This window comes from Macrotis lagotis, chromosome 1 (assembly GCF_037893015.1).
Source record: "Macrotis lagotis isolate mMagLag1 chromosome 1, bilby.v1.9.chrom.fasta, whole genome shotgun sequence".
In the NCBI taxonomy this organism is placed as follows: Eukaryota; Metazoa; Chordata; class Mammalia; order Peramelemorphia; family Peramelidae; genus Macrotis; species Macrotis lagotis.
In genome coordinates, this window is record NC_133658.1 from 140,712,800 (window position 1) to 140,738,447 (window position 25,648).

Consider the following 25,648-nt stretch of genomic DNA (forward strand, 5'->3'; position numbering starts at 1 on the left):
TTTTCTGTGGAACTTGAAGGAAGTCAGGGAAGCCAGAAGGAAAAATGATGAAGGAAAGAATTCTAGACTTAGTTGGGAGATGGGAGTGGGAAACCAGTGAAAGTGCAGTCAGGATATGAATTGTCTTTTTTTGAGGAACAGCAAAAAAAAAAGGAAGTGTCATTGTAATGCGGAATAGCAGAGAATAGTAATGTGTTAGAAGGCTGCAAAAAGGAGAGACAGGAGAGGTTGTGATAAGTTTTAAAAATCAAACTGAAGATTTTTGAAGTTAGATCCTAGGGATGATAGAGAGCCACTGAAATTTATTGAGCAAGGACTGGAATAATTGGAACTTATTTTTAGGAAGATCATTTGGTGGGGGGGGCAGCTAGGTGGCACAAGGGATAGAGCACTGGCCCTGGAGTCAGGAGTACCTGAGTTCAAATCTGGCCTCAGACACTTAATAATTGCCTGGTTCTGTGACCTTGGGTAAGTCACTTAACCCCATTGCCTTAAATAAATAAAAAATTAAAAAAGAAAAAGAAAAAAAGGTCATTTGGCAGCTGAACGGAAGATGGTCTGGAGTGAGCGAGATTTGTAGTGGGAAGATCAACAAGCGGATTACTGTAACAGTCCACGCGTGAGGTGATAAGGACCCGAAACAAAGTGGTGGCATGTCTGAAAGCAAAAGGAGGCACCAACTTCTCTCCAGGATATTTCCTTAAAAGATCATAGTATTTAGAACTAGAAGGGTCAAAGGTTCACAAGGACCTCGGCAATCCAGTCCAACTCCTTCATTTTACAGATGAGGCGCAAAGACTTAAAGACAAAATGACTTGCCCCATTATAGGTAAGAGAAAGATCCAGAATTTCCAATTGGTCATCTGACTCTCCCAATGCAGCAATTCTTCCACTTTAACATACCGACTCCATTTTGTTCAGAATGCTGCAAAGGAGCCAAATTCTCATTGTGAGGAGTCAAGTAGTCCTTTTCTATAATACTATAAGCCTGAGTTACATGCAAAATGTTGTAGTTCAGTCATGTCCATCTCTGTGACCCCTTTTGAGGTTTTCTTAGCAAATATACTGAGTGGTTTGCCATTTGCTTCTCCAGCTCATTTTACAGTCGAGGAAACTGAGGCAAAGAGGATTAAATGACTTGCCCACGGTCCCTCAACTAGTAGGTATCTGAGGTCAGATTTGAACTCAGGAAGATGTCTTCCTAACTATATCCACTGTGCCACCTAGCTGCTGGGGAAGGTAGGAGCTTTGGGGCTGGTGACTGAGAAACAAGAGTCCATAGTAACAGAGGCTATCTGCACCTGCTCGACAAGAGTAGAGTTCTTGAGCCAAGTTGGAAACTGCATGATTGTGCTGAAAGTTGATGGTGGCAACCCACAGGCGAAGACCAGGAGCCAAGACACAAAGGCAGTGGATGTCAAAGCATCCAAGAGTGAAGGAAGTCCAACTCTCATTTTACAGCTGGGGGAAGTGAGGTGACTTTCTCCATCGAAAAAGCAATAAAATGACAAAACCTAAATTAGAACTCACAGTCTTCCGACCCAATGCAGTGACTTTTTGCACTGCATCATACTGCTTTAGTTTTTCCGGTTGCCTATTAGAACTAGCTGCTAGGGTGGCTAGGTGGCGCAATGGATAAAGCACCGGCCCTGGAGTCAGGGGTACCTGGGTTCAAATGCGGTCTCAGACACTTAATAATTACTTAGCTGTGTGGCCTTGGGCAAGCCACTTAACCCCGTTTACCTTGCAACAAACCTAAAAAAAAAGAACTAGCTGCTGATAGATTACCTTCCAGCTCTCTTGATACTGGATCACTACAAGGTGATGAAAGTGCCCCAATAGAAGAGCCCAACATCCTACCTGGATCTAAGCAAGCATCATCAGCCTGCAGAACCCAGAAAGCACCCCTTCTCCCTCGAGGGAGATCTGATCCTCCACATTTGGGAAGGAAAGGGATAAAGGGAGAACGATTTGGTGGACTGTGCTCCACCCCCCAGATGAGGGAGGGGTCCGCAGTGAAGTCACCCAGCTGTGATGTATTGAGTATCAGAGCTGGGGACTTCCACTTAGATTCTCTGCTCCGCTAATTACAGCCTTGGAGAATCGTTCGCAAGTCACTGCGGTTGTGTGACGTCGCTCAGATGAAGGAGTCAAGCTAGATAACTTTTAAAGTCCATTCCAGCTTTTCGTTCAAGTGTTCTTAACTTTTGGAGGACATTATCATGGACACACTTCCCCTCCCCCGAATCCTCCTCCCGGATCTGGAAAAAGCTTGTGGACCTCTTCCCAAAATAATGGTTTTTCAATAATTGAAGGAAATGCTAAATTTCAGTTAGAGATTAGTGAAAATAAAGATGCATTTTTTTGCCCATCCAAGTTCTCTGAACTTTATTCCCATTTAATACTTTATGTTTCTGCCTCCCAGGCAGTCACGTTACCCTCCTCTGTTTAGGGCTTCTCCTTCTCTGGGCACTCTCTCCCCAGCCCTGGGCGAGCTAGGCTTGGGGAGACTGAAGGCGGCAACTGGAGAAGTTGGCAGCGACACAGGCCACCTCCCGGCTCCCGGACGGGCCAGGCGATCGCCTCTCAGCCTGATCCCGAGAGCCTTTCATCACTGGGCTTGGGGCAGGGCTCGGGACCCTGAGGAACCGCTGCCCCCTCCCACTCTCCCACCCCCTGCTCCACCCCCGCTTCCTCCTTCTAGCCTCCAGTCCCGCCTGCTGCAGGGCAAGCCGAGGGGCCGAGCGGGAGCCGACTCCGCACTAAGTTAGGAAAAGATGGGAGGCTCCTACTCCCAGAACCCGAAAGACGCGACTGGGGAGAAGCCCCAGAGAGCCAGGGAGCCTGTGTGAGTCGCAATCCCCTTTCTGTCTCCCGGAGAGTGGCGAGAGTCCGCCTCAATCTGTGGCCCCGAGGGGAAGGAAGGTGATCGGGGCTGGTTCCCCAGGAGCCAGGCAGCGCCGGGACGTGCCCAGCTGCTGCAGCTGCAGCTGCCGCTCCGCCCCCGCTGGGCGTCCGCTTGTCCGGCCAGCCGGCCGGCCGTGCGTGGGTCAGTGCTGCGCCCGGGGCCCCCAGAGCTCCCGGTTCACTCTGGCGGTGGGACTGGAGGGGAGACCTGCGGAGACTTGGTGCTGGTGGGGCTGTGGTGTCCTAGTGTGGTGGGGCAGCTGCGTATGACCTGGGTCAAACTGCGTTGTAGTTGTGTGTGCGCGCCTGTGTGTCTATGTCTGTCTCTGTGTATTTCTGTTTGTGTGTGTTTTGTTTGGGGGGTAACACCTTGCCTTCGCCCTTCAAAGAAAAGCGTTACTTGATTGTAAATGTTCTGTGATACCCACATTTCATTATAAACTTTAAGCTGATGGAGACCTCAGATGAGGGAACTCAGGCCAACTAGAACTGGATTACAACCTAGGGTTCCAAATTTCAATTTCTTTTGACTTCTACTTTCTTCCTTGTGCAAAAGGCACATTAATATACAATTCCAATCCAATAACTATTTAACCACCTACTATATATTTATATTACTTTAATACAAACTAGAGGATAAAGGGGAGGAAATTTTTACTGACTTTTGATTTTTGCCACCTCACCCCATCGTCCAGTTTTCTGGAAACATAGTTTCCAATAGAGTATACTCATGTTTTCCCTTGATCTGGAGGTACTGGGTCTGGTTTCGAGGATTGACTTTGTTGCTTGCTAATTGTATTACTTTGTTTTTGTTTTGCAAGTCAAATGGGGTTAAATGGCTTGCCCCACACACAGCTAGGTAATTATTAAGTGTCTGAGACCAGATTTGAACTCAGCCACTGCTCTATCCGATGCCTCCTCGCCCCTAACTGTGTTACTTTGGACCAGTGGCTTGACTTCTTTGAATGGAGTTTCTTCATCTATAAAATGAGAAGAAACTTGGTGGCACAATAAATAGAGTGTCAGGCCTCATCTTTTTGAGTCCAAATTTAACCTCAGATACTGACTTACCTGGGCAAGTCATTTAATCCTGTTTGCCTTAGTTTTCTCATTCCTAAAATAAACTGGCAAAGAAAATGGCCAACCACTTCATTATCTTTGCCAAGAAAGTCTCAAATGGGGTCACACACAGTGAGACACCACTGGACAACAACAATTTTTTTCTTATTTCATAGGGAGGTTGTGAGAATCAATTTGTCATATTGCAGGGTGTTGCAAAAGTGTTCCAGTAAAATTCTAAGACTTAGATTGGATTATCCAGCCTGTAAAGAAATGCAATATGTATAAAAAAAGAAAAGCAATATGTAAATATTTGTTATTTTAGAAAGGAGAATTTAGAATAAGTGACTAGAAAGAAGTGGCAATGTAGTTTAGTAGATGGGATGTTGAAATGGGTTTCAGGAACTTTTAAGTTGCTTGAGAGAGTTTTCACAAAGGTTCTTACTGTAATGACCTTGACTAGAAAGGGAATATATGAAAGAAAGTTTTCCTGACTTTTAAAGCCCCAGAAAATGTAATGGACTTAACCAAGAAGTTCAAAGAGTGGTGAATTCTCCATCACCAAAGCTATTCAAGGGGAGGCTGGGTGATTATTTGTTGTGGATATTGTAAAGTGAATTCATGCTTTGGTTAAAGGTTGAAAGAGATGCATTGTGAAGAGTGCCTGAAATTGTTTTCTTCAGTCATGTTTGATCTTTTGTGACCCTATTTGGGGTTTTCTTGGCAAAGATACAGGAGTTGTTTGCCATTACCTTCTCCATTTTATTTTATAGGTGCTATTTATAGGGTTTTATAGGTGTTATTTATAGGGATAAATGACTTGTCCAGGGTAACACAGCTAGTAGGGCTGAATTTGATCCAAGGAAGATTAACCTTCCTGACCCCAGACAGAGAACTCTAGCCACTGTGCCACCCAGTTGCTCCAAATTGTTACTCCAGACTCTATACCACCTAGAAACTCAAAATTCTGTTAATGTGGTTTTAACAATGATTAGACTCTTGCTTGGCCAGCGAGTTTCTGTTATTAAGTTAAGCAATCTAGAAAAACTCCTGATGATTACAGTTTAATTCTCTCAGGAGATGAGTACTGTGTTTTCGCAGTTCCATTTTGAGAGGAAACATGATATTGAAAGATTTATTGTCTTGTTATAATGCAGCAATGGCTTCAGTAACCCCATAAGCTAAAATTCAAACTGACTTTGCATAAATGAAATGGTGTGGCAGAGGAAAAAGTCCAGTGATCAGGGAGTCAACAGAGCCATGTTCAGCTTTCCTTACTCTGCCACTCTTTGTGATCCTCAGAGCCTTCATATGTAAAAGAGGCATAATAATTCCCATATGCCTACCTCCTAGAGTTGTTGCAAGGCTTAAGTGAAGTAATATAAAATACTAAGCAAACCTTGAGGCATTACTTAAATGTCAGCTTATTCATTTAGTAAGCAGTCTGACCTGAAAATTCTTTCTCAATCCTGGTAGAGAGAGAAAAGATACTAGGAAACAATTAAAGGAAGAAGTTGAATTAATGAGACTTTTTATTTTTAGGATATTATAATGGTCTTTTTTGGAGGGGGTTTAAGTTTCTTGGTGGCACCCACATCCTCAGTACTCTTCAGTTTGATTCCACAAATGACTCCTTGAGAACATTTTATGGGCCCTAAAGTAATGGGTTCATGTCAAACTCATGACTTAGCAACACACCATGTTTTGAGAGAGGGAAAGAAACTGCACTATCACATGTAAACAGCCTTGAGTTGTGGTGGGGATACTTATAATTATCTTTTCAAAGGAAAATTTCCTCAAGATTCATATACTATTGATGTGGACAGACATATCTCATGAGTTTTGAATATATCCTATGATTAAAAGTCATTTCTGGAAGTTAAAAAATAAAATATCATCTTAGTATTTCGAGCTGGGAAGGGTTTTAAGGATCTTCTGGGTCTTTTGATTTAAAGCACATATGATTTACCTGGAAAGTTCAGAAAGCACCCCTTCTTAAAGTTCTATTGGTTTTTACAAATTGCCTCTGGGTGTGTTACTTTTGACATTATGCTACATTCATATGGGAAAACTGCCTGGCTTGTTTGCTCTTTGTAAATAAGGGCAGGGTTTATTGTGTATCTTGAAGCCTATTGAATTAATTCAGTGAGATCATGTTCTCACTGTAGAGCTCCAGAAATAGATCCACTGCTGTCATCTCTGGAGTTTCTCAGTTTGGTGAATTTGGTGATTAATGACAGAATCTGTTCTTTAGCCTCTTGGCAGTAGAAGTGATTCTGAAAGCTCCTTTCTCAAAAAGAGCATATAACTAGCTTCAGAAATGATAAACACAAAATCCTGAAGTGGGTCTCTAACACAAAATATTTATAAAGCATCTGCTCAGTACAGGGTTCTACGATAGCCAATTGGGATACAAAGCTGAAAACCAGCAGCTCAGCTTAGCAGTTTACATTCAACTATCAGGAAACCTTTATTAAGTGACTTCTATATCCCAGTCATTGTGCTAAATCTAGAACCACAATGAAAACAAGAGGCAACCCTCAAGGAGTTCACAATCTAATAGGGAAAGCAACATGAAAACAACTGTGTACAAACAAGGAAAATAGGGGTGGCTAGGTGGCACAGTGGATAGAGCACTGGCCCTGGAGTCAGGAGTACCTGAGTTCAAATCTGGCCTCAGACACTTAATAATGACCTAGCTGTGTGGCCTTGGGTGCAAAAATCTAAAAAAACAAAAAACAACAAACAACAAAAAAAGAAAATATACCAGATAATTTGGGAGAAGTCTCAAAATGAAGGCACTGTTGGAGAGTATGAAATGTATACAGATAATTATAATGCAAGGTAATCACATTATATTGAACCTATATGACTGTGGATCACCCTTTCAAACATATTATACATCCCTCCCCTTAAGTGCATGCTAATTTCTAGCCAAATTGCCCTTATTTATATCTTTGACATGTTTATCTCCCATCTCCTGTGTCTTTTGCATAGACTACCCCCTCACTCCAGACCTGAAATGTGCTATTTCCTCACAGTGCCTCATAAAATCTCTACTCTCTTGAAAAACTCTTTGGGCTAACTCTAAAATTACTTTGGTTTTATTTTGTGTGCATTTTGTATCTACTTGCTTATGTACATATTATTTCTTCTAGCTGAAAGTAAGCTCCTTGAGGGCAGGGACTCTCACTTTTGTGTTTGTATCCACTGTACCTAGGACAGTGCCTATCATAGGGTAGGTGCTTATTAAGTTCTTTTTGAATGAAGTACTCTAGGAAGATTTGAGGTGAAGAAGGAAGGAAAAGGGTTAGGGGGAGAGGGAGAGAAGGAAAGAGGGAGGGGGTAGAGGGTGACAGAGAGACTGAGAGAGACAGAGAGAAATAGACAAAGATACAAAAAGAGAGAAGTACAAAAGCCAAGCATTGGAAAGAAAGATATTTGTATTTGAACATAACCTTTGGAAAAAGATTGTGAACTGCAGAGTTGAGGAAGTATGTATCAGGTATTATATATATGACTTAAATGAATATAAGGAAACAGAGGATGGGATATTGAGTTTGGAAAACTAATAGTTTAAGTAACCTCAGTTGACTTGAAAAGTAAATTGATCTGGAACATGGTGTACATGAAGAGGGGAAATATGAAATAAAGCTAGAAGGATAGGTAAGTTGGAGCTAATCTGTGGAGGGCCTTAAGTGCCAGTCTACATATTAATATTTTATCTCAGAGATAATAGGGAGGCAAAGAAGATTTTTGAGTACTAGAGTGATGTGATTAGACCTGTTGCCTTTGGAAGAATATTTTGGTAGTTCTTTAAAACATGGATTAAAAAAAGAGTTTGGACACAAGGAATTCAACATAAATTTTTTTGCTTGTTTGTTTTTGTTTTTACTATATAGTCTAGTTAAGATGGGATGATGAGTGCCAAAACATGTGTTGAGAGGAAATTCAAGAGATATACATAAGAACAAATTCTTGGGGAAGCATGTTGCCAAAACCCAAGAAAACAAATTGAATGACACCTCAGAGTTCAACTAATCTTTCCAATATGTGAGCAGAAATTTGTTTTATAAAGTATGTTGTCATAAGACAACTTGAAGATTTCCATTGGGTCTCCAATATGGCTGCCTAAGGAAGGAGATACCTTGACTCAAGCAACAGGTAAAGCAATGCCTGAGAGATGGTTCTCACTATTATAGCATTCCTGAGAGCTCCAGAGAATATGATGCCCAAGACCAGTTTGTATATGAATTGGAGCAGCTTGTAGCATGATACAAATAAATAATCATAGAGCCCACTCAAATTAGTCATGAGGCTGCCCCTGATCATTCTTGGGAAGTGCCTGCACAAAGGTAGCCTTCTTGTTAGGCAATGCCTGCCTCTTTGCCTCTATGTTTAGCACTTATCTTGGATTGTTTTCACTACATTTCTTGCATGACTATTGCAACCTCTGTTTGCAACTTCTTCTTAGTTTGACTCCTACCACAGGTAAACTTTTCCCAGATGCCTTTGTACTTTCTCCCCTGCCAAACTGTTGATGAAGAAAGATAACCTGAAAAGAAAGAGACTGCATAATACAAGAACACTTTTTGCCTTTGTATTATATAAAAAGAATTTACAACCTCTATGATATATTTTAGCAATAGAAAAAGAGCACTAGACCTATAGTCAGGAAGACCTGAGTTCAAATTCAGCCTGAGATACTTGCTAGCTTTGTGTCTTTGGACAAAACACTTGACCTCCATCTGCCTCATTTTCTTCAACTGTAAAATCTGGATGATAATAGAAACTTCATCCCAGAGTTATGAAGATCAAATGAGATATAAAGCATTGAATGTGGTGCCTTGTACATATTTTGTATGGAGGTTCTTAATAAATGCTGGAACCATGTGCATTAAAGATTTCCATGGTAACATCATGATGAAAATACAGCAGTTGATTCCTGTAGGAGCTGGCCCCAGCACACCTCTGGCACTAGCACCTGGAGGGATCAGAAAATGTGTCACACAGAAGATGGGAGTGCTAGGTCTGACACGTGAAGGAAGCCAGGGATTCTTAGAGAGGTGAGATAAGAGCACATTTAACACCAGTTGTAAAAGGACACAGATAAGAAACAGAGATTCACTTCTAAAAAATTTGAGAGAGAATCTTAGAGTTGGAAGGGATCTTAAAAATCCTATCTTGTATATGAATCTTTAAGATTTTAAGACTCTTTTAAAAAATTCTAGTCTCTTGTGACTTCCTGGAATATAATATGAAAAAGATACTTTCAAAGCTACAATGTTCATTTTTATAGAAATTTAGAAGGCAAATTCAAACACAAAAGAGAGCTGTCATTCATTTAATACCTTCCTTTTTCAGTTATGTATGCAGCCCAAGGCTTCCAGTATTTCTGAAAGTGGAAGGATTTAATCTTCTCTCAGAGGAGGTAGCTGATATCCTGTTGGGGCACATGGAAAGACTGGATAACACTGACCTCCAGGAAATGCCTCCTCTCAGACTCATGAAACTATAGAATCCATTGTTTCTTTGTAAAATGTTGTGGGATTTTTTGAGGCATTCTGGAGGCCTCCAAATTGATTATACTCAGAAGTCTTTTCAGCTTTTGAAGTTCTTGATGCTCCTGAATATTCAAAATCTATATTTCAAAATGTTGCTCTTTCAAATATTAAAAATAAGAGAAGATAAAACCTTCCTCTTTCCAAAACTGTGATGTGAACATTGATGTAGTCAAGTAAGAAGTTACTGAGTATTTAAAATATTTTTTAAAAAAGTAATTTGCTCTCCCAGTTTCAAACCCAAAGAATAGGAATTAGTCACTCATTGAGACTCATTGCTGTAGAATCCAGGAAGACATTTTGATTTCATCTAGTTCATTTAGGCATTCTTTTATTCATTCAGTTAGGCTTAACTATTTGTTGTCTACTTAACAGTTGTTGAACTGTAACCCCTCAGGACTCATTCATGGGCCACTACTGCATTTGTTGTTGTGTTTCTCGGTGATGTGAGTAGCATTGTATTCATGAATGGGTATTGAATTCTGCAATCGAATGCCACCCAGAAGAGCTAAAAGGTTGGACATCCTTGGGTGCCAAGCATTGGGCTGGCCTCTAGGGATGTAAACAATGAAAGTCTCTGCCCTTAAGAGGTTTCTATTCTCCTGGAATAGAATTTATTTAACAAGTTTTGTCATATTTTTATTGTTGTATATATGTTTTTATATCAGTCCCCCTTTACTAACAATGTGTTCAATATTCCATAGGCCTATTCACCCACCCCTGCAAAGAGGGGAGATAAATAAACATGTGTTTCTACATATATGAGCATACATATGTGTGTATATGTTTTCAACTGTTACCCATGACTGAACCTGGCCATTAGCATTTAGTTTCATTCTTTTTCTTTCTGTAGTTATTCAAGAATTTTTAAACAAAAGCTGTAATATATATGTATATATATATTAAGGACACTTTACTTGTTTTTCAAATTAATTCTTTTTTTAATTTATTTTTATTAAAGATATTATTTGAGTTTTACAATTCCCCCCCAATCTTACTTCTCTCCCCCCACCCCACCCCCATGGAAAGCAATCTGTCAGTCTTTACTTTGTTTCCATGTTGTACACTGATCCAAATTGAGTGTGATGAGAGAGAAATCATATCCTTAAGGAAGGGACAAGAAGTCTAAGAGGTAACAAGATCAGACAATAAGATAACTGGTTTTTTTCCTAAATTAAAGGGAATAGTCCTTGAACTTTGTTCAAACTCCACGGCTCTTTATCTGGATACAGATGGTGTTCTCCTTTTCAGACAACCCCAAATTGTCCCTGATTGTTGCACTGATGGAATGAAGGAGTCCTTCAAGGTTGAACATCACCCCCATGTTGCTGTTAAGGACACTTTAATTGTACAGGACTAGTTTGAAGCTGCCCAGGCCAACATCATTAAGTTAATACCTTTATAATCAAACTTTTCTATGTAATTTTGACAGTTTTCTGTCAAGCTGGCCAAATATTATCTCTGTGGAACTTACTGTGCATTTCATCTAATGCTTTGTGAATAATGAGTCATATTTTAGAATTAGAGAATTTTTAAATTGGAAGGGATAGAGGAAAAAATAAGCATTATTAAATTCTGACTGTGTTTAAGGCACTGTGCTATGCCCTGTACAAATATCTCATTTTGTCCTTTCCCCCCCCTGGAAGGTTGGTTCTAATATTATCCTCATTTTACAGTTGAAGAAACTAAGGTAAACAATGGTTAAATGCCCAGGGTCACATGACTAATGAGTGACAGATTGGATTTGACTCAAATCTTCCTGCAGTCTCAGGACTTAAGGCATTTTATCACCTAGCAGTATATTCTCATTTTACAGATAAGGCTAGAGAGACCCTAAGAAGGAAATTTACTTGTCTAGTCTTACACAGATAGTATCAGCCAGGATTCAAGTCCAGATCCTTTAGATACCAAATTAATCCTTTTCCCACTCAACAAACGATCCCAGAACCAATGAATTTTGTGTGGAAAGGTGTTCCTGTAATACAAAGAGTAGCAATGACCAAAAAGCTGACCAAAAAAGACTTTGAAGAGACTGAGATTTGGAAGAGAAATTAGCATCCATCTCATTGAACCCTCTCATTTTATAGACTTGGAAACCAAAGTCCGAATCTTTCTGCTAATTCGGTGACAGTCTCCAACTGCCTATTGGACGTGTTAAATTAAATGTCTCATAATCATATTCAACTCAACATGTCCAAGAGTGAGCTCGTTATTTTTTCCCCAAAACCTCCCCTCTTCCTGACTTCTCTATTACTCTCATCCTGATCACTCAGGCCTGGAAATTAAGAAGCATCCTTGACTCCTCACACTGTCTCATTCCCCCTTATTAGTTTACTATGAATACCTATCTATTTTACATTTACATGTACCCCTTTTCTCTTCTCTGATACTACCACCCCTCTAGTGCAGGTCCTTATCACCTCACTCCTGGACTATAGCAATAGTCTGCTGGTCTACCTGCTACAGGCCTTAAATGCCACTTTTTCCATTCCATCTTCCACTAAGTTGTCAAAACTATCTTGAAGTGCTGGTCTGACCATGTCACTCCTCTACTCAACCTCCAGTGGTTCCCTATAACCTCCAGAATCAAATAATAAAATCTTCTAGTTGATGTTCAAAGCTCTTCATGACCTAATACACCTAACTTTCTTATACTTTAATTTCCTCTCCCCACAATGTGATCCAGTGACATTGGTCTCCTCCAGAGCAAGAGATTCCATGTCCAAACCCCCAGGAATGTTCACTGGCTATTCTTCATTCAGGTAACCCTCTCCATCCTCATTTCTACCTCTAGCTTCTTTAGTTTCCTCTAAGTTCCAAGTAAAATACCATCTTCTGCAGGAAACCTTTCCTGATCCCCTTTGATTCTATTACCTTCTCTCTGTTCATTATTTCCAATTTTCCTTTTACATATCTAGTTCGCATATAGTTTGAGAGCTGGTACAATCTTTACCCCTTCCTTGTATTCCCAGCAGTTTACACAGTGCTTGGAGCATAGTACATTCTTAAAACATGTTTATTGCCTGACTGACTTACTAAAACCTAGGGAGTTTGCCTGTCTAAGTCACCTGCATAGAAAGAAATAGTATTAAGGTCAACTAAAGGAAAACTTCCTGAGAATTCCTTTTTTTTTAGATTTTTTTTTCAAGGTAATGGGGTTAAGTGGCTTGCCCAAGGCCACACAGCTAGGTAATTATTAAGTGTCTGAGGTCAGATTTGAACCCAGGTACTCCTGACTCTAAGGCCGGTGCTCTATCCACTGTGCCACCTAGCCACCCCAAACTTCCTGAGAATGTTGTGGATTAAGAGATTAAAAATAGGGAATAAGGAGGAAGGATAGGAGCATTCTTGGGATGATTTTTCAAATGGAGGTGAGGATCATCCTTTGGTAGGGAAAATGTCCAGTTCCTGACACACTTGAAGCCTTTTTGGCTTGATAAGACTGGTCAGTTTGTACCCCACTGGCATAGATTTTGAGAGTCCAGTGTTACCTTTGCATGTTGAAAAAGTATCAAAAAAGGTCTTCAATGGAGGAGAATGTGTATATATCAATCAACTAGGAGTGATGTGGTCAGGAAGACCTCAATTCAAATCCAACTCCAGGCCCTTGGCAAGGGCATTTGACCCTTGGCAAGTCACTTAACCTCTGTCTATCTCAGTTTTCTTGTCTGTAAAATAGGGATCATATTAACACCAATCTCAAAGGGTTGTTGTGAAGATTAAGTGAGTTATTTGTGCTAAGGCACACTGTTTATTCCCTTCCCCCGTCTTAAGTTCCCATTTTGTAGATGAGAAAAATGAGACTTGAAATGTCTTTGTTCTAAGGCCATAATGCAATGTTCTTTTCAGTATAGCATATTGATTCCTTATAAGGAAGTGCTTGCTTATGAGTAGCACAGTTAGCACTGGTTCTAAATTGTTTTGGATGGAAAGTCTTTGGAAGGAAGACTGGGGGGGGTTAGTTATGTTTTCTACATGTCTTCAGTGAAGACATTAAGCCAAAAAGAATAAAAAGCATTTATTAGGCACTTTTACCATATAAAGCACCATGCTAAGGACTGAGGATACAGAAAGTTCAAAAGAAGTTTAAATGACAATAGAGGGGAACAACACATAGAGGAAATATGATAGCTAGGAAAAAAATGATGCTGCTATGGTGTGACTTTTCCAGAGGCAATGGTAGTAATGGTACAAGGTTGGGAGCAAGGGTGGATGCCAAACAATCAATAAGCATGTGCTAAGCAGCTCTAGTGTTCCAGACTTACTATTAGACATTGAAGATTAAGAAAAAGTGAAAAAATGGGACTGGAATGAACAGATGGAAGCATGGTCTGGCTGGATAGAATAGGCAATGTGTAGTCATTCTCACTGAGTTACCAATAGGAGAATTTGGCTTCAAGACATCTAAATCTCAAAAATCCCATGAGGAAAGGCTATGCTTGGAGGAAATAAGTCAGTTCCTCTGTGCGTTTCCCTCTTCCTCCCACCACCTGTGTTCTCATCATCACATCAAAAGCATTTAAGATCCCACTTGTTCTGGGTGTTGTGCAGAATTGAAATTTGTTGATGTGCAATTAAGAGACATGTGGAGAATGTGGGAAGTGATTTGTGGAACAGGGATAGAAAATAAGGCATGTGAGGAACAGTAGAAAGAATTGGATTATTTAAACCAGAAGGGAGTATAGCTAAGGAGTCTGAAAATACTGATTGTTAAATAAAGGTGAAAGGCGCTTAAAAAGGAAATGGGATGATAATCATATGTGTTCTGTGACTTTTAAAGAAATAAAGTTGAACTCTGTATCTTGACTGAAGGGGACATCGTCCCAAATCTCAGGCTGAAAAAAAGAAAAGAAAAGAAAAATAAGGAAATTGGAAATTGTATTTCCATTTCTAGTGAAACCTGAATAAAAATGGTGACTTGTTGAGTAGTTGAGTGTTGGAATAGAGGCATAAAAATATTTGAGTTATTCCACTAAAGTTCTCCTTTAGTACCTCCTTATGGCATAGAGGTGACCCTTGTTTCTGGAAGACTTACCAGCAAAGTACAATGGACAGTATAGGTCCTATTAAACTAGAAGGATTTTGAGTACAGGCCTAGGGATGAACAATGTTTGTCATCCAAATATCAACTTAAATTTAGAGATGGACGTCTCCCAAAGATTGGCTACCGACTGATGAGTGGAAGACAGAGGGGGACATGACAATTCATAAACCACCTACTGAACAGGACTGGGAGAGCAGATTTTTATATGCCACTAATTTTTCGAGATACCAGATTATATTTAGGTTATATGTAAAGAATAACTTCATGATTTTAAAAATTGTTGAAATAACAGAAAAATTATCTACTGGTCTCTCCAAGGTTAGACCTGCCTTCAGTCTTCTAGTTCAATGATAATTCCCCATTCTTATTTCTAACTTCAGAGATAAGTGCCAAAGTAAAGTGCCTATTCCTTTTCCCCATCTTAAATTCCCATTTTATTCTAAATAGGGAAGATAGCAAATAAAAGAAAGTTGAAAAGGGGGTGGGAGAAGGTACTTTTGAGGCAGCAACAGGCAACATGGTAACAAGGCAGCAAAGTCAGAGAGCTATCTGAAAGTCAGAGGAGCCCCACTTTGAACCGAGAATAAAGCATGGTCTGACTGGCACCATAACCAAAAATGGAAGCCTGGAAGGAGGATTTTTTCCCCAATAGGAGAAGGAGGAGGGAGGAATTCAGCATGGCAGAAGGATATTTGGGATGGAGAAGTCCACTCAGAAATGAGGGAAATTCTTACTAATGTTCAAGTCCTAGCTAAAAATATCAACTTCTTTTCTGATTCTCTTTCATTCTAGTGCCTTCCCTCTGCTGATTATTCCTAATTTATCCTGGATATAGTTGGCTTCTACAGTTGTTTGCATATTGTCTTTTCCATTAAACTGTGAACTCTTTGAGAACATGAAGGCTCTTGCATTTCTTTGTATCCCTGGTACATGGTAGGAACTTAATAAATTCTGGTTGATGAATACACAAGGTGGATCAACAGTGGTTGGTGCAAGCAGAAATGGATTGAGGTTGGTGCTCATCAGTGTGGCTTAATTAATAAAGCATGAAGTTGGCTCACTAAGGACATAGATGTACTACCTGACCAGCTTTTGCTTTTTCTTTGCCCTCTTTTCTTCTACTTAGTAATGGTAAAATTAAATGTTAACTAATAGAGTCCAAGAATGAACCAGTACTTGTTTGATTCTTCAAGTGGAAACATCTCACATGCAGAAAACCACTAAGAATAGAAAATTGTAGAGAATAGATATGCCAAGGCAGTTAGGTGGTACAGGGAATGGAGCACTAACCCTAAAATCAGGAGGAGCTGAGTTCAAATGTGATCTCAGACACTTGATTCATACTAGCTGTGAGGCCCTAGAGCAAATCACTTAACCCCATTACCTCACAAAAAAAAAGAAAAAGGAAAAGGAAAAAAATAGATATGACTATAGGTGCTAGGAATATAAAGAGAGCAGTCCCTGCCCTTGAGAAGCTTGCATTATCTTGTAAGAGAAATTCTCTTGTAAGATAAATTCTCTTGTGTGTATGGGTGTGAATTTACATGTATGCATACCTATATATATATATGTGTGTGTGTGTGTGTGTGTGTGTGTGTGTGTGTGTATATCCACATGTGCAATATTTCAGCCTTGCTATCTGAATCAATCATATTGAAATCTGTCTAGTATGCTAGAATTGCCCTAGCAATGAGATTATGAAGTAATCACACAGAAGTTCCTCTGTATGACCCCTGTTGTAATCCTACTCTCTATTCTGATTTTCTTTATCAACACAAATTATTTTTATATCTTTTTAAATATGGCATGTCCCTCCTCCCCCAGTTCATTAGATGATTAATTTCCATTCTAATTGAGGATAATTTTTGAAAGCACCAAGTCCCAGAGTTGGTAGGACGTTATCAATACTCCAGAGGACAGCAGGGACAAGGAAGAGGTTTGGGGAATCCCAGAGTAGGGAAGTATGGTGAGCAAGAGAGAAAGGAATGGAGAAAAGAATAGAATCCCTATGTTAGTGGTTGATATGGAGGGAAAAAAATGGAGTCAGAGACTGGAGCTCTACAGCTGAGGGAAATCCAGAGGAAGCCAGGGGATGGTGTGACTTCATGTAAAAGCCTTGCTAGAGCCTGGAAAGTATTTGATGACAAACTTGAAAGAATTGTGAGTTAGCCTGATCCAACTGCTGATCTGAGTTCTGAACTCTAACAGCCTAGAACTGATCTCTCTCACCTTCCTGGGACACTTGGACTTCATTGTGCTATCTCTTTTGACCCTGATTCCATTCTTGTGCCATTTGCTTTCCTCCCACCTTTTTCTTCTTCACCCTCATGAACTACATGCCCCATACAGATCATACTTTGCTGATTCTGCTCCATCCTTATCCTCACCTTTTCTTCCCCTCCCCATTCCTAAATCTGGAGGAAATCAGTAATCACCTGGGCAGGGATTAGTTTTATCTTTCTTTGTATTTCCTTAACACAACTCCTTGATCCTTAATAACAACCCTAGGGAGTAGATATTATTATTATTATTATTATTATTTCTAATTTTACAGCTGAGTAGACTGAGGTCACCAGAAAAAATGAATTGTCCAGGATCCCAAATCCAGTCAGATTCTGAGACTGGATTTGTTCATGTCTTCTTGACTTCAAGTTTGAGCTGTCCTCTATAGGACCTAGCAAAGAAGGGAAAAGTACTTATGCTGATCAGAGACTTCAAAGAGGGAGGAAAACCCCTGGGGGTAAGGATTCCATGAAGGCTACCTGGGAGGAGCTGACATTGTAGAACAGGCAGATACATTGAACTGGACCAGAATTTAAATGTTTTAAAAATTCCAGAGCCATCATTTCTGATAGCAACTTGAAACTGAAATTTAAGAGAATTTTATCTTGTTAATGGCAAGTGATAAATAGATATATTATACTATAAATTTAAGTCAAATCTTTTAATTGTGAGGATGACAAAGCCTTTGATAGTTGGGTACTCCAAGAATGGTGAGCTTGAGTCCCTGACTCTTTGACAGTGCCTTTCATTGTAGCCAGGTGTTTCATGTTAGCAGTTCAGAACCAGCTTTAAAGTTCCTCCAATCTACTTTCCATTCTCTGTTCTGCCCTGTTTCCCCAACCCCACCTTGCTTTGGTCAGAGTCAATACCCATCTGTCATTCTCCAAGTGGTTACACCCTTTGCCAGAATCCCTGGTACTCTGTGGCCTTTCCAACACTGAAACTTCTCAACTCTACCACTCAGACTTCCCCTTGCTGAGTTGTGCCCCACCATGAGCTTCAGTTGCTCCCTCCATGAACTTCAGTTGCCAAGGTTTCCCAATACAGCCTGATTTTGATTCCAGTGCTCTCAGTCCCTCAGTTGGTGGCCTTTCATGGTATCATCCCTAAAAGCTCCCTAGATACTGCTTCTGATACATAGACCATTTTCCCCACAACCCCAAAATGAGACTGACATCTCAGTTTCTTTAGAGCTAATCTTCTTAAGATAATCTCTTAGCCAGTGGGATTCTGTGGATTTTTTTCTTCTTCAGTGTTCTCTAGGAGAAAATTTTATGGCCTTATCCTGCTGATAAGATAGAATTAGGAATGCAAATATTGGAGAAAACAAATCTATTCTGTTGGTTTAAGGTTAATAATATATGTCAGGTGTCTAGTTTACTGAGGGTTTGAAACACAGTAAACAGACAATTCCTCTTAGTTTGAATTTACAAAAATAAGTCTTCCTGACATGAGAACAAGGATTCTATCCATGGTATCACCTTGGCAGTTACTAGCAAGTCTTTAAACAAAGATGGATGACCACTTGTCATCTGTATTGTAAAACTGATTCCTCTTTTGGGGATCATCCAAACTGGTGATTGCTTAAGGACAGAGCACTCTGATTCTGCAGAGTGATAATATGGTAGGGGAGACTGACCTTAGAACACACTTGTTCACCTAGCAAACTACCTGTACTGTAATACTCATTCCAAGTTGCTTTTACTGGGATGTATGTGTGTTTCAACTATTTCTGCAGAGATATTTCCTTCCCTTCCAGAAAGGGAATTATGATGGACAAAGTCACAGTACCTACCTAATTCTATCTCCTCCAAGAGCATAGCAATTAAAAAAAAAAGAAAAAGTGATAAATATGAAATGAATCTCTAATTGCTCAGGAAGGATTTAAATACTCCATTCTCATAATGAGAGGGGCCTCAATCAGAACTGAGTTTCTACACCTGAGGATTGAATAAATTACAGAATTATATTTGAATTGAAATGATAAACCATAGGCATGAACAATGTGGCTAATGAGACAGAAATAAAACAATTTATGGAGAGAACTATTGTAGAAAAATTGAGTGATTGTCAGTTTTTGTATGTAAGGTATACATTGAGCCTTTACAAATTGATCCTGCACAGAGCTCTTATGCTAATACTTTAAAAGATTTAGAATTTCATTGATTTGTACAAGTCCACCTATAGACTTCAACTCATCCACAATTTGGTGGACAATTAAAAGAGTTTCTTTGTTACCACCCACCCCAAATTCATTACCTCATTGATAGTCTGGCTGTGTTTAGTATAAACAGCTGGACATTGCCAATTTAGGAATTTGTTTTATTTTGCTCGACCATGCATATTTCTTACAAGGGTTTTGTTTGGTTTTGTTCCTTTTTTTAAGGGAGGAAGGGAGAGGTAGAAGAAAGAGAAAAAAAATTTTATTGATAGAAAAAAAATTAAATTTTTTAAAAGTTACTGGAGTAAAAGTTAGAAGACTAAGTATGAAGACAAAGCATCAGGGTTAGATTGTAAATACTGACTCCTTAAACTATACTAGCTGAATGATTTTGACCAAGTCCCTTAAACCACTCAAATTTCCCATTCTCTAAAATGGTATTGATAACATTTGTTCCACTGACTCCCTAAAGTTGTTTCGAGGAGATTGCTTCACTAGCTTCAGAGGGCTTTCCCAGGAGGCAGCTAGGTGGTACAGTGAATACAGCACTGGCCCTGGAGTCAGGAAACCCTGAGTTCAAATTTGGCCTCAGATACTTAATAATTGCCTAGCTGTGTCACTCTTAACACTTTGTCCTAAATAAATAAAACTTAAAAAAAAAAAGACTGAAGGACAGAGCACTCTCCCAAGATTCCTTCTACTGCTCAGTTTCTGGGAGATATTACCAAGGCTCCTAAAATATGTCTATCCATAATCAAAGCCCTTTCATCTTTATAGAACCTTCAAGAGTGTTCCACTGGTATACCCTTTCAAAAGCCAAGGTCACATTCTAGGACCATAAGTATAGAAGGATCATCTAGTACATCCCTTGACTGTCAATGAGAAAATTGAGACCCAGAGAGGTAGGGGGACTGCCTAAGGTCACACAGATTCTCAGTGGCAGAACTTATCAATCAAGGCTATATATCCTTTAACTTTAATCCATTGTACTTTTCACTATACTGGACCCCACTGCCTCCTCTATACTGCAGTGATGATGATGTTTGTTCTTTGTTCTTCAAGAAGAATATGACATCAAGGGAGGTGATATCATGACAAGCAGTAAATTGGATTTGAGTTGGTTGGGGTGGGGGGGCTATGCCTCAATTTTTCCTCTAGAGTCATCTGGGTCCAGTAACCAGATATTTATCAGGATGATTGGAGATGGCCCTGGATGTGAGGCAATCAGGGTTAAATGATTTGTCCAAGGTCACACAAGCTGCCTAAGTATCAAGTGGATGAAGTCACATTTGAACTCAGGTTCTCTTGACTCCAGAGCTGTTGCTCTATCTACTGCACCACCTAGCTGCCCCTTTACCTGACATGGTTTAAGAAAAAGACTGTTTGGGGGTGGCTAGGTGGTGAAGTGGATAGAGCACTGGCCCCTGGAGTCTGGAGTACCTGAGTTCAAATCTGTCCTCAGATACTTAATAATTACCTAGCTGTGTGGCCTTGGGCAAGCTATTTTAACCCCCATTGTCTTGCAAAAACCTAAAAAAAAAAAAGAAAAAAAAAGACTGTGTGGAGAGAAAACTCTTAGTAACTTTTTTAAAAAGATGGTATGCCTTCCATAGTTTTGGACCATGATACAAGTAAAAATCATGTAAAAAATTACTATTACTATTTATTTACTATTACCCTCAGTATTAGTATTACTATTACTATTTATTTACTATTACTATTTATTAGAAACTTTCCACATGCCTATTTTAAAATAAGGACAGTTATGTAGCAAAGCCTCTGACTTGTAGTCAGGAATACCTGAGTTCAAATCCAAACTCTGTTTGGCCTTGGGCAAACTCTTATCTGCTTCAGTTTCTTCATCTGTCAAATGAACTGGAGAGGGAAATGACAAATCTCTCTAGTATCTCTACCAAGAAAACCACAAATGGGGATTACAAAGAGTCGGACGTGACTGAACAACAAAACAACAAATTTTAAAATAATTTCCTATCTAAGTTTGGGACAACTGGAAAATTTTTAGGAAATAACAGATTATTTGAATGAAAGTAAAAATATAAACAGCACATAGAATTTATGTGCAAAACTGCTCTTAGAGGAAAATTTGTAATGCTCACTAATACAGGAGTGAAATACAGTGAATTATGCCTGTACCTAAAAGCTCTAGTATAAGGAGAGCATAAAATAAATCAGAGGAAAGGAAATAAATACCAAAGCAGAATAATGGAAGATAGGATAGAAAGCAATGAGACTAAAAAAAAAAAAAAGAATAAACCAAGAGTCTTTTGAAAAGTGTTCATAAAAGAGGGGGTAGCTACATGGAGTAGTAGATAGAGCACTGACACTGGAGTCAGGAGAACCTGAGTTCAAATCCAGCCTCAGACACTTAATAATTACCTGTGTGGCCTTGGGCAAGTCACTTAACCCCATTGCTTTATCAAAAAACACCCCCAAAATTGTTGAGACACTAAACAAATTATCATGAAAAGAAAAAATAAAACTCACAAGATTAGAAATATAAAAAGAGATCATTTTAAAAACTCATATATATGTATATATATGAAAGGTTTATATATCATATGTAAATGTAATTCCACATTGTTCATGTCTATGGTCTACTTTTTCAATTAAATAAGATTCTATGATTTAGTCAATGTTTAAGTGTTGATTATATCTGTTGATATTTAGCACATTGAAATTAAAAAGTTTTATTATTAGAGTGAAGATCATTTTGAGCTCACAGAACCTCTGAAAAGAACTCCAGATCCCCAGGATCTCCTGAACATATTTTAAGAACAGATGCTTTCTCCTCTAAATTGTAAAGAAGGTATGGACCCATATTGGTGGAGGAAATTTTCTCACTCAAGAATTCCCTCTGCCAGTGAAATCACATTCTGGCCCAATCTTACAATTTAACTTGCTGATTTTATCAGTTTCCATAAATTTAATTACTATCTCCACACTGATAAACCTCAAAACTACCTATCTTGCCCTAGCCTCTCCTCTAATTTTGAATCTCTAGCTCCTTTCAGACATCTTGAAGGAGATGTCCAGTGGACATCTTAAAATCAACATATCAAAAACTGAACTCATTATCTTTCCCCCACCCACCCCACTTCTCTCTTCCCTATTACTGTAAAAGGTGCCACCATCCTTCCAGTCCCTCAGTTTTGAAATCTAGGTATTATATCCTAATCTTTATTATTGCTCAACCCCATAATCAACCTTTTGCCAGAGTCTATCAATTGTACTTTTGCAAGATCTCTTGAAAATGAATCTTTCCTTTGACAATGTCATCCCTCTGTCTACTGCCTTCCCTATTTTTCTTTAAATCCCATCTTCTACAGGAAGTTTTTTCCCAATGCCTCTTAATTCTTGTGCCTATATGTAGGTAGCTTCTTTGTACATTGGTGCAGTGGGCAGATCACTAGTCCTGACGTTAAGACCTTGGATAAGTCACTTAACTCGGATTACCTCACATACAGGAACATCTGCAGTTATCCTAATTCATATCTGGCTACTGAACCAAGATGACTCCCTAAGAGAAAGTGAGACTGCTTAACATAGTCACCTCTCACTCAAATCCAATTCACATGTTTGTTATGGTATCATCTCCCTGATGTCATGGTCTTCTTTGAAAACAATCATCATCATCATCATCATCATCATCATCATCATCATCATCATCATCATCTTTGTATATGTTTGTTTGTTGTCTTCCCTATTAGATTGTGAGCTCACTGAGAGCAGGGACCATCTTTTGTCTCTTTTGTACCTCAGATGTATAATTCAGTATGTAGCACACTTAATAAATATTGATTGTCTATCTCTATCCAAACGTGCTATATAAATTTCAACTATGATGAGGATAAGGATAAGGACGATGATGATGATGATGACTAGAACAACTTGGGAAGACCAGTAAAAGAGAGGAAGTTCATTTTTTAAAAGAGCATATCAATATGGAACTTGATGGAATACTTTTTCATAATCCAAAAGCATAATTTCTATATTGTAAGAATATAGGAAAAAATGATATACTATCCAGTTTTCTTTATGAACCAGATTTGGTCTTCATTTGAACCCTGATGAAGATTTTAAAAGAAAATCACAGGCCATTCTGTCTGTTTGAATATACAGATATAAAACTCTTAAATCAAATTTTGGCAAACACAAATATGTTAGAAGAATAACTTAATACCACCAAATAGAATTAATCCCATGAGTACTGGGCTTTAATATGAAGAAAATGTATTAAGGTTATTAATCACTTCAAATGGAAAAGTAACAAATCATAAGATCACATCAGTAGGTACCAAAAATATTTGTTAAAATTCAACATCAGGAGCGGCTAGGTGGCGTAGTGAATAAAGCACTGGCTCTGGAGTCAGGAGTACCTGGGCTCAAATTTGGTCTCAGACACTTAATAATTACCTAGCTGTGTGGCCTTGGGCAAGCCACTTAACCCCATTTGCCTTGCAAAAACCTAAAATAAAATTAAAATAAAATTCAACATCGGTTCTTAATAAAAATCCAAATACGATATAGAAGTTTTTTTCTTAACATGACAAATCATCTTTATTCAAAATCACGATCCAGCCAGTATTATTTTCATTGAAGAACCTTTAGTTATATTCCCATTAGGGAAAAAAAAGATAAACGAATCAAGGGTGTCTCCTATCACTACCACTATTCAACAGAGTGTTTGGAAAGACTAATGATTATAATTTGCCAGGAAAAAAAAGATCATGAGAAAAATATTGGAAAGAAAAGATTAAAATATTTCTCCTTGCAGATGATATGATCATATGTTTTAAAAAGACAGGAAAACTTGCAAACGAATTACCAGAGAAATAATAAATGAAGCCAGCCAAGTTTTAAAAATCTTAAGATTAAAATACTTAAAAAATCAATCATGTCTCTAGATGCTGAAAATAAGTCCATGTATAATAGATTCAATAGATCATAGAAGAGGTTGTGATTCAATTTGTAATGTGACAAGAAGAATTAAATAGTTGGATATTAATATGTAACACATCTATATAAAGATAATTGTAATAATTATAAAACTTTAATGGCAGAAATAAGAAGCTGAAATAAGTAGAGATATTTTGTTCCTGTTTAAGGAGAAAAAACTTAAAAAAGATGACAGTTCTATGTATTCTCCAATTGAATTTATAGATTTAATTCTATGATGATTAAATCCTAAGCAAGGACAATATAAAATTGGATAAAATGATAGATAACATTTAGATGGGGAATAAGTATATAAGATATCACAGATTAGTCTGAGGGGAAAAAAAGTAATTCCAGTAGAATATAAATTATTATAGGAAGTTTCATTTACTTTTTAATCCCAAATTTCATTTATTTTTTTTTAATCCTAAGAATAGTATTTTGTATATAGTAAGAGTTTTTATTGTTTGGTTGTTTCACTCTTATCCAACTCTTTGTGACCCCATTTGGGGTTTTCTTGGCAGAGATACTGGAATGGTTTGCCATTTTCTTCTCCAAATCATTTTACAGCTGAGGTCAAACTAAGGCCAATAGGGTTAAGTGACTTGTTCAGGATCACACAGCTAGTAAGTGTCTGAGACTAGATTTGAATTCAAAAAGATGAGTCTCCCTATCTTCAGGCCTAACACTCTGTCTCCACTTAAAAAACCTAACTACCCCTCATAATAAGAGTAGCAGTAGAGTGATTCTCAAAGTATAACATTGGGAGTTCTGGGATTCCCAAGACCCTTTCAAAAACCCCTGAGGTAAAACATTTTTCCATAATAATCCTAAAATGTTTTAATTTCTTTTTTTGAAAGATTTTATTTACTTTGAATTTTACAATTTTTCCCCAGTCTTGCTTCCCTCCCCCCCACTCCCCACAGAAGGCAGTTTGTTAGTCTTTACATTGTTTCCATGGTTTGCATTGATTTAAGTTTAATGTGATGAGAGAGAAATCATATCCTTAAGGAAGAAACATAAAGTATGAGATATAGCAGAATTACATAATAAGATAACTTTTTTTTAATTAAAGGTAATGGTCTTTGGTCTTGTTCAAACTCCACAGTTCTTTCTCAGGATACAGATGGCATTCTCCATCGCAGATATCCCCAAATTGTATCTGATTGTTGCCCTATTGGTATGAGCAAGTCCATTAAGGTTGGTCATCACTCCCATGTTGTTGTTAGGGTGTACAATGTTCTTCTAGTTCTGCTCATCTTGCTCAGCATCAGTTCATGTAAATCCTTCCAGGCTTCCCTGAATTCCCATCCTTCCTGGCTTCTAATTGAACAATAGTGTTCCATATCATACACATACCACAGTTTATTAAACCATTCCCCAGTTGATGGACATTCACTTGATTTCCAATTCTTTGCCACTACAAACAGAGCTGCTATGAATATTTTTATACAAGTGATGTTTTTACCCTTTTTCATAATCTCTTCAGGGTATAGAGCTAGTAGTGGTATTGCTGGATCAAAGGGTATGCACATTTTTGTTGCCCTTTGGGCTTAGTTCCAAATTTCTCTCCAGAAAGGTTGGATAAATGTTTTGATTTCTAATAAGGTAGCTCTCTCTTTTCATATATATGTATAGCTGTATAGATAGATGGATATGTCTTTCTCTCTACATATA

General features: G+C 38.5%; 1 protein-coding gene across 2 annotated transcripts in view; it reads left to right on the forward strand.

Annotated features, from left to right (window-relative positions):
• The first annotated feature begins 2,693 nt into the window (after nucleotides 1-2,693).
• TACC1 (transforming acidic coiled-coil containing protein 1) overlaps nucleotides 2,694-25,648 on the forward strand; it is a 130,800-nt gene continuing 107,845 nt past the window's right edge. The window contains exon 1 of one of the 2 annotated variants that reach the window (XM_074208867.1): nucleotides 2,694-2,848. In XM_074208867.1, coding sequence (XP_074064968.1) covers nucleotides 2,778-2,848 — 71 coding nt within the window. In that variant the 5' untranslated portion in view covers nucleotides 2,694-2,777. The remainder of the gene's footprint in view (nucleotides 2,849-25,648) is intronic. The other variant, XM_074208894.1, reaches the window with a different exon arrangement.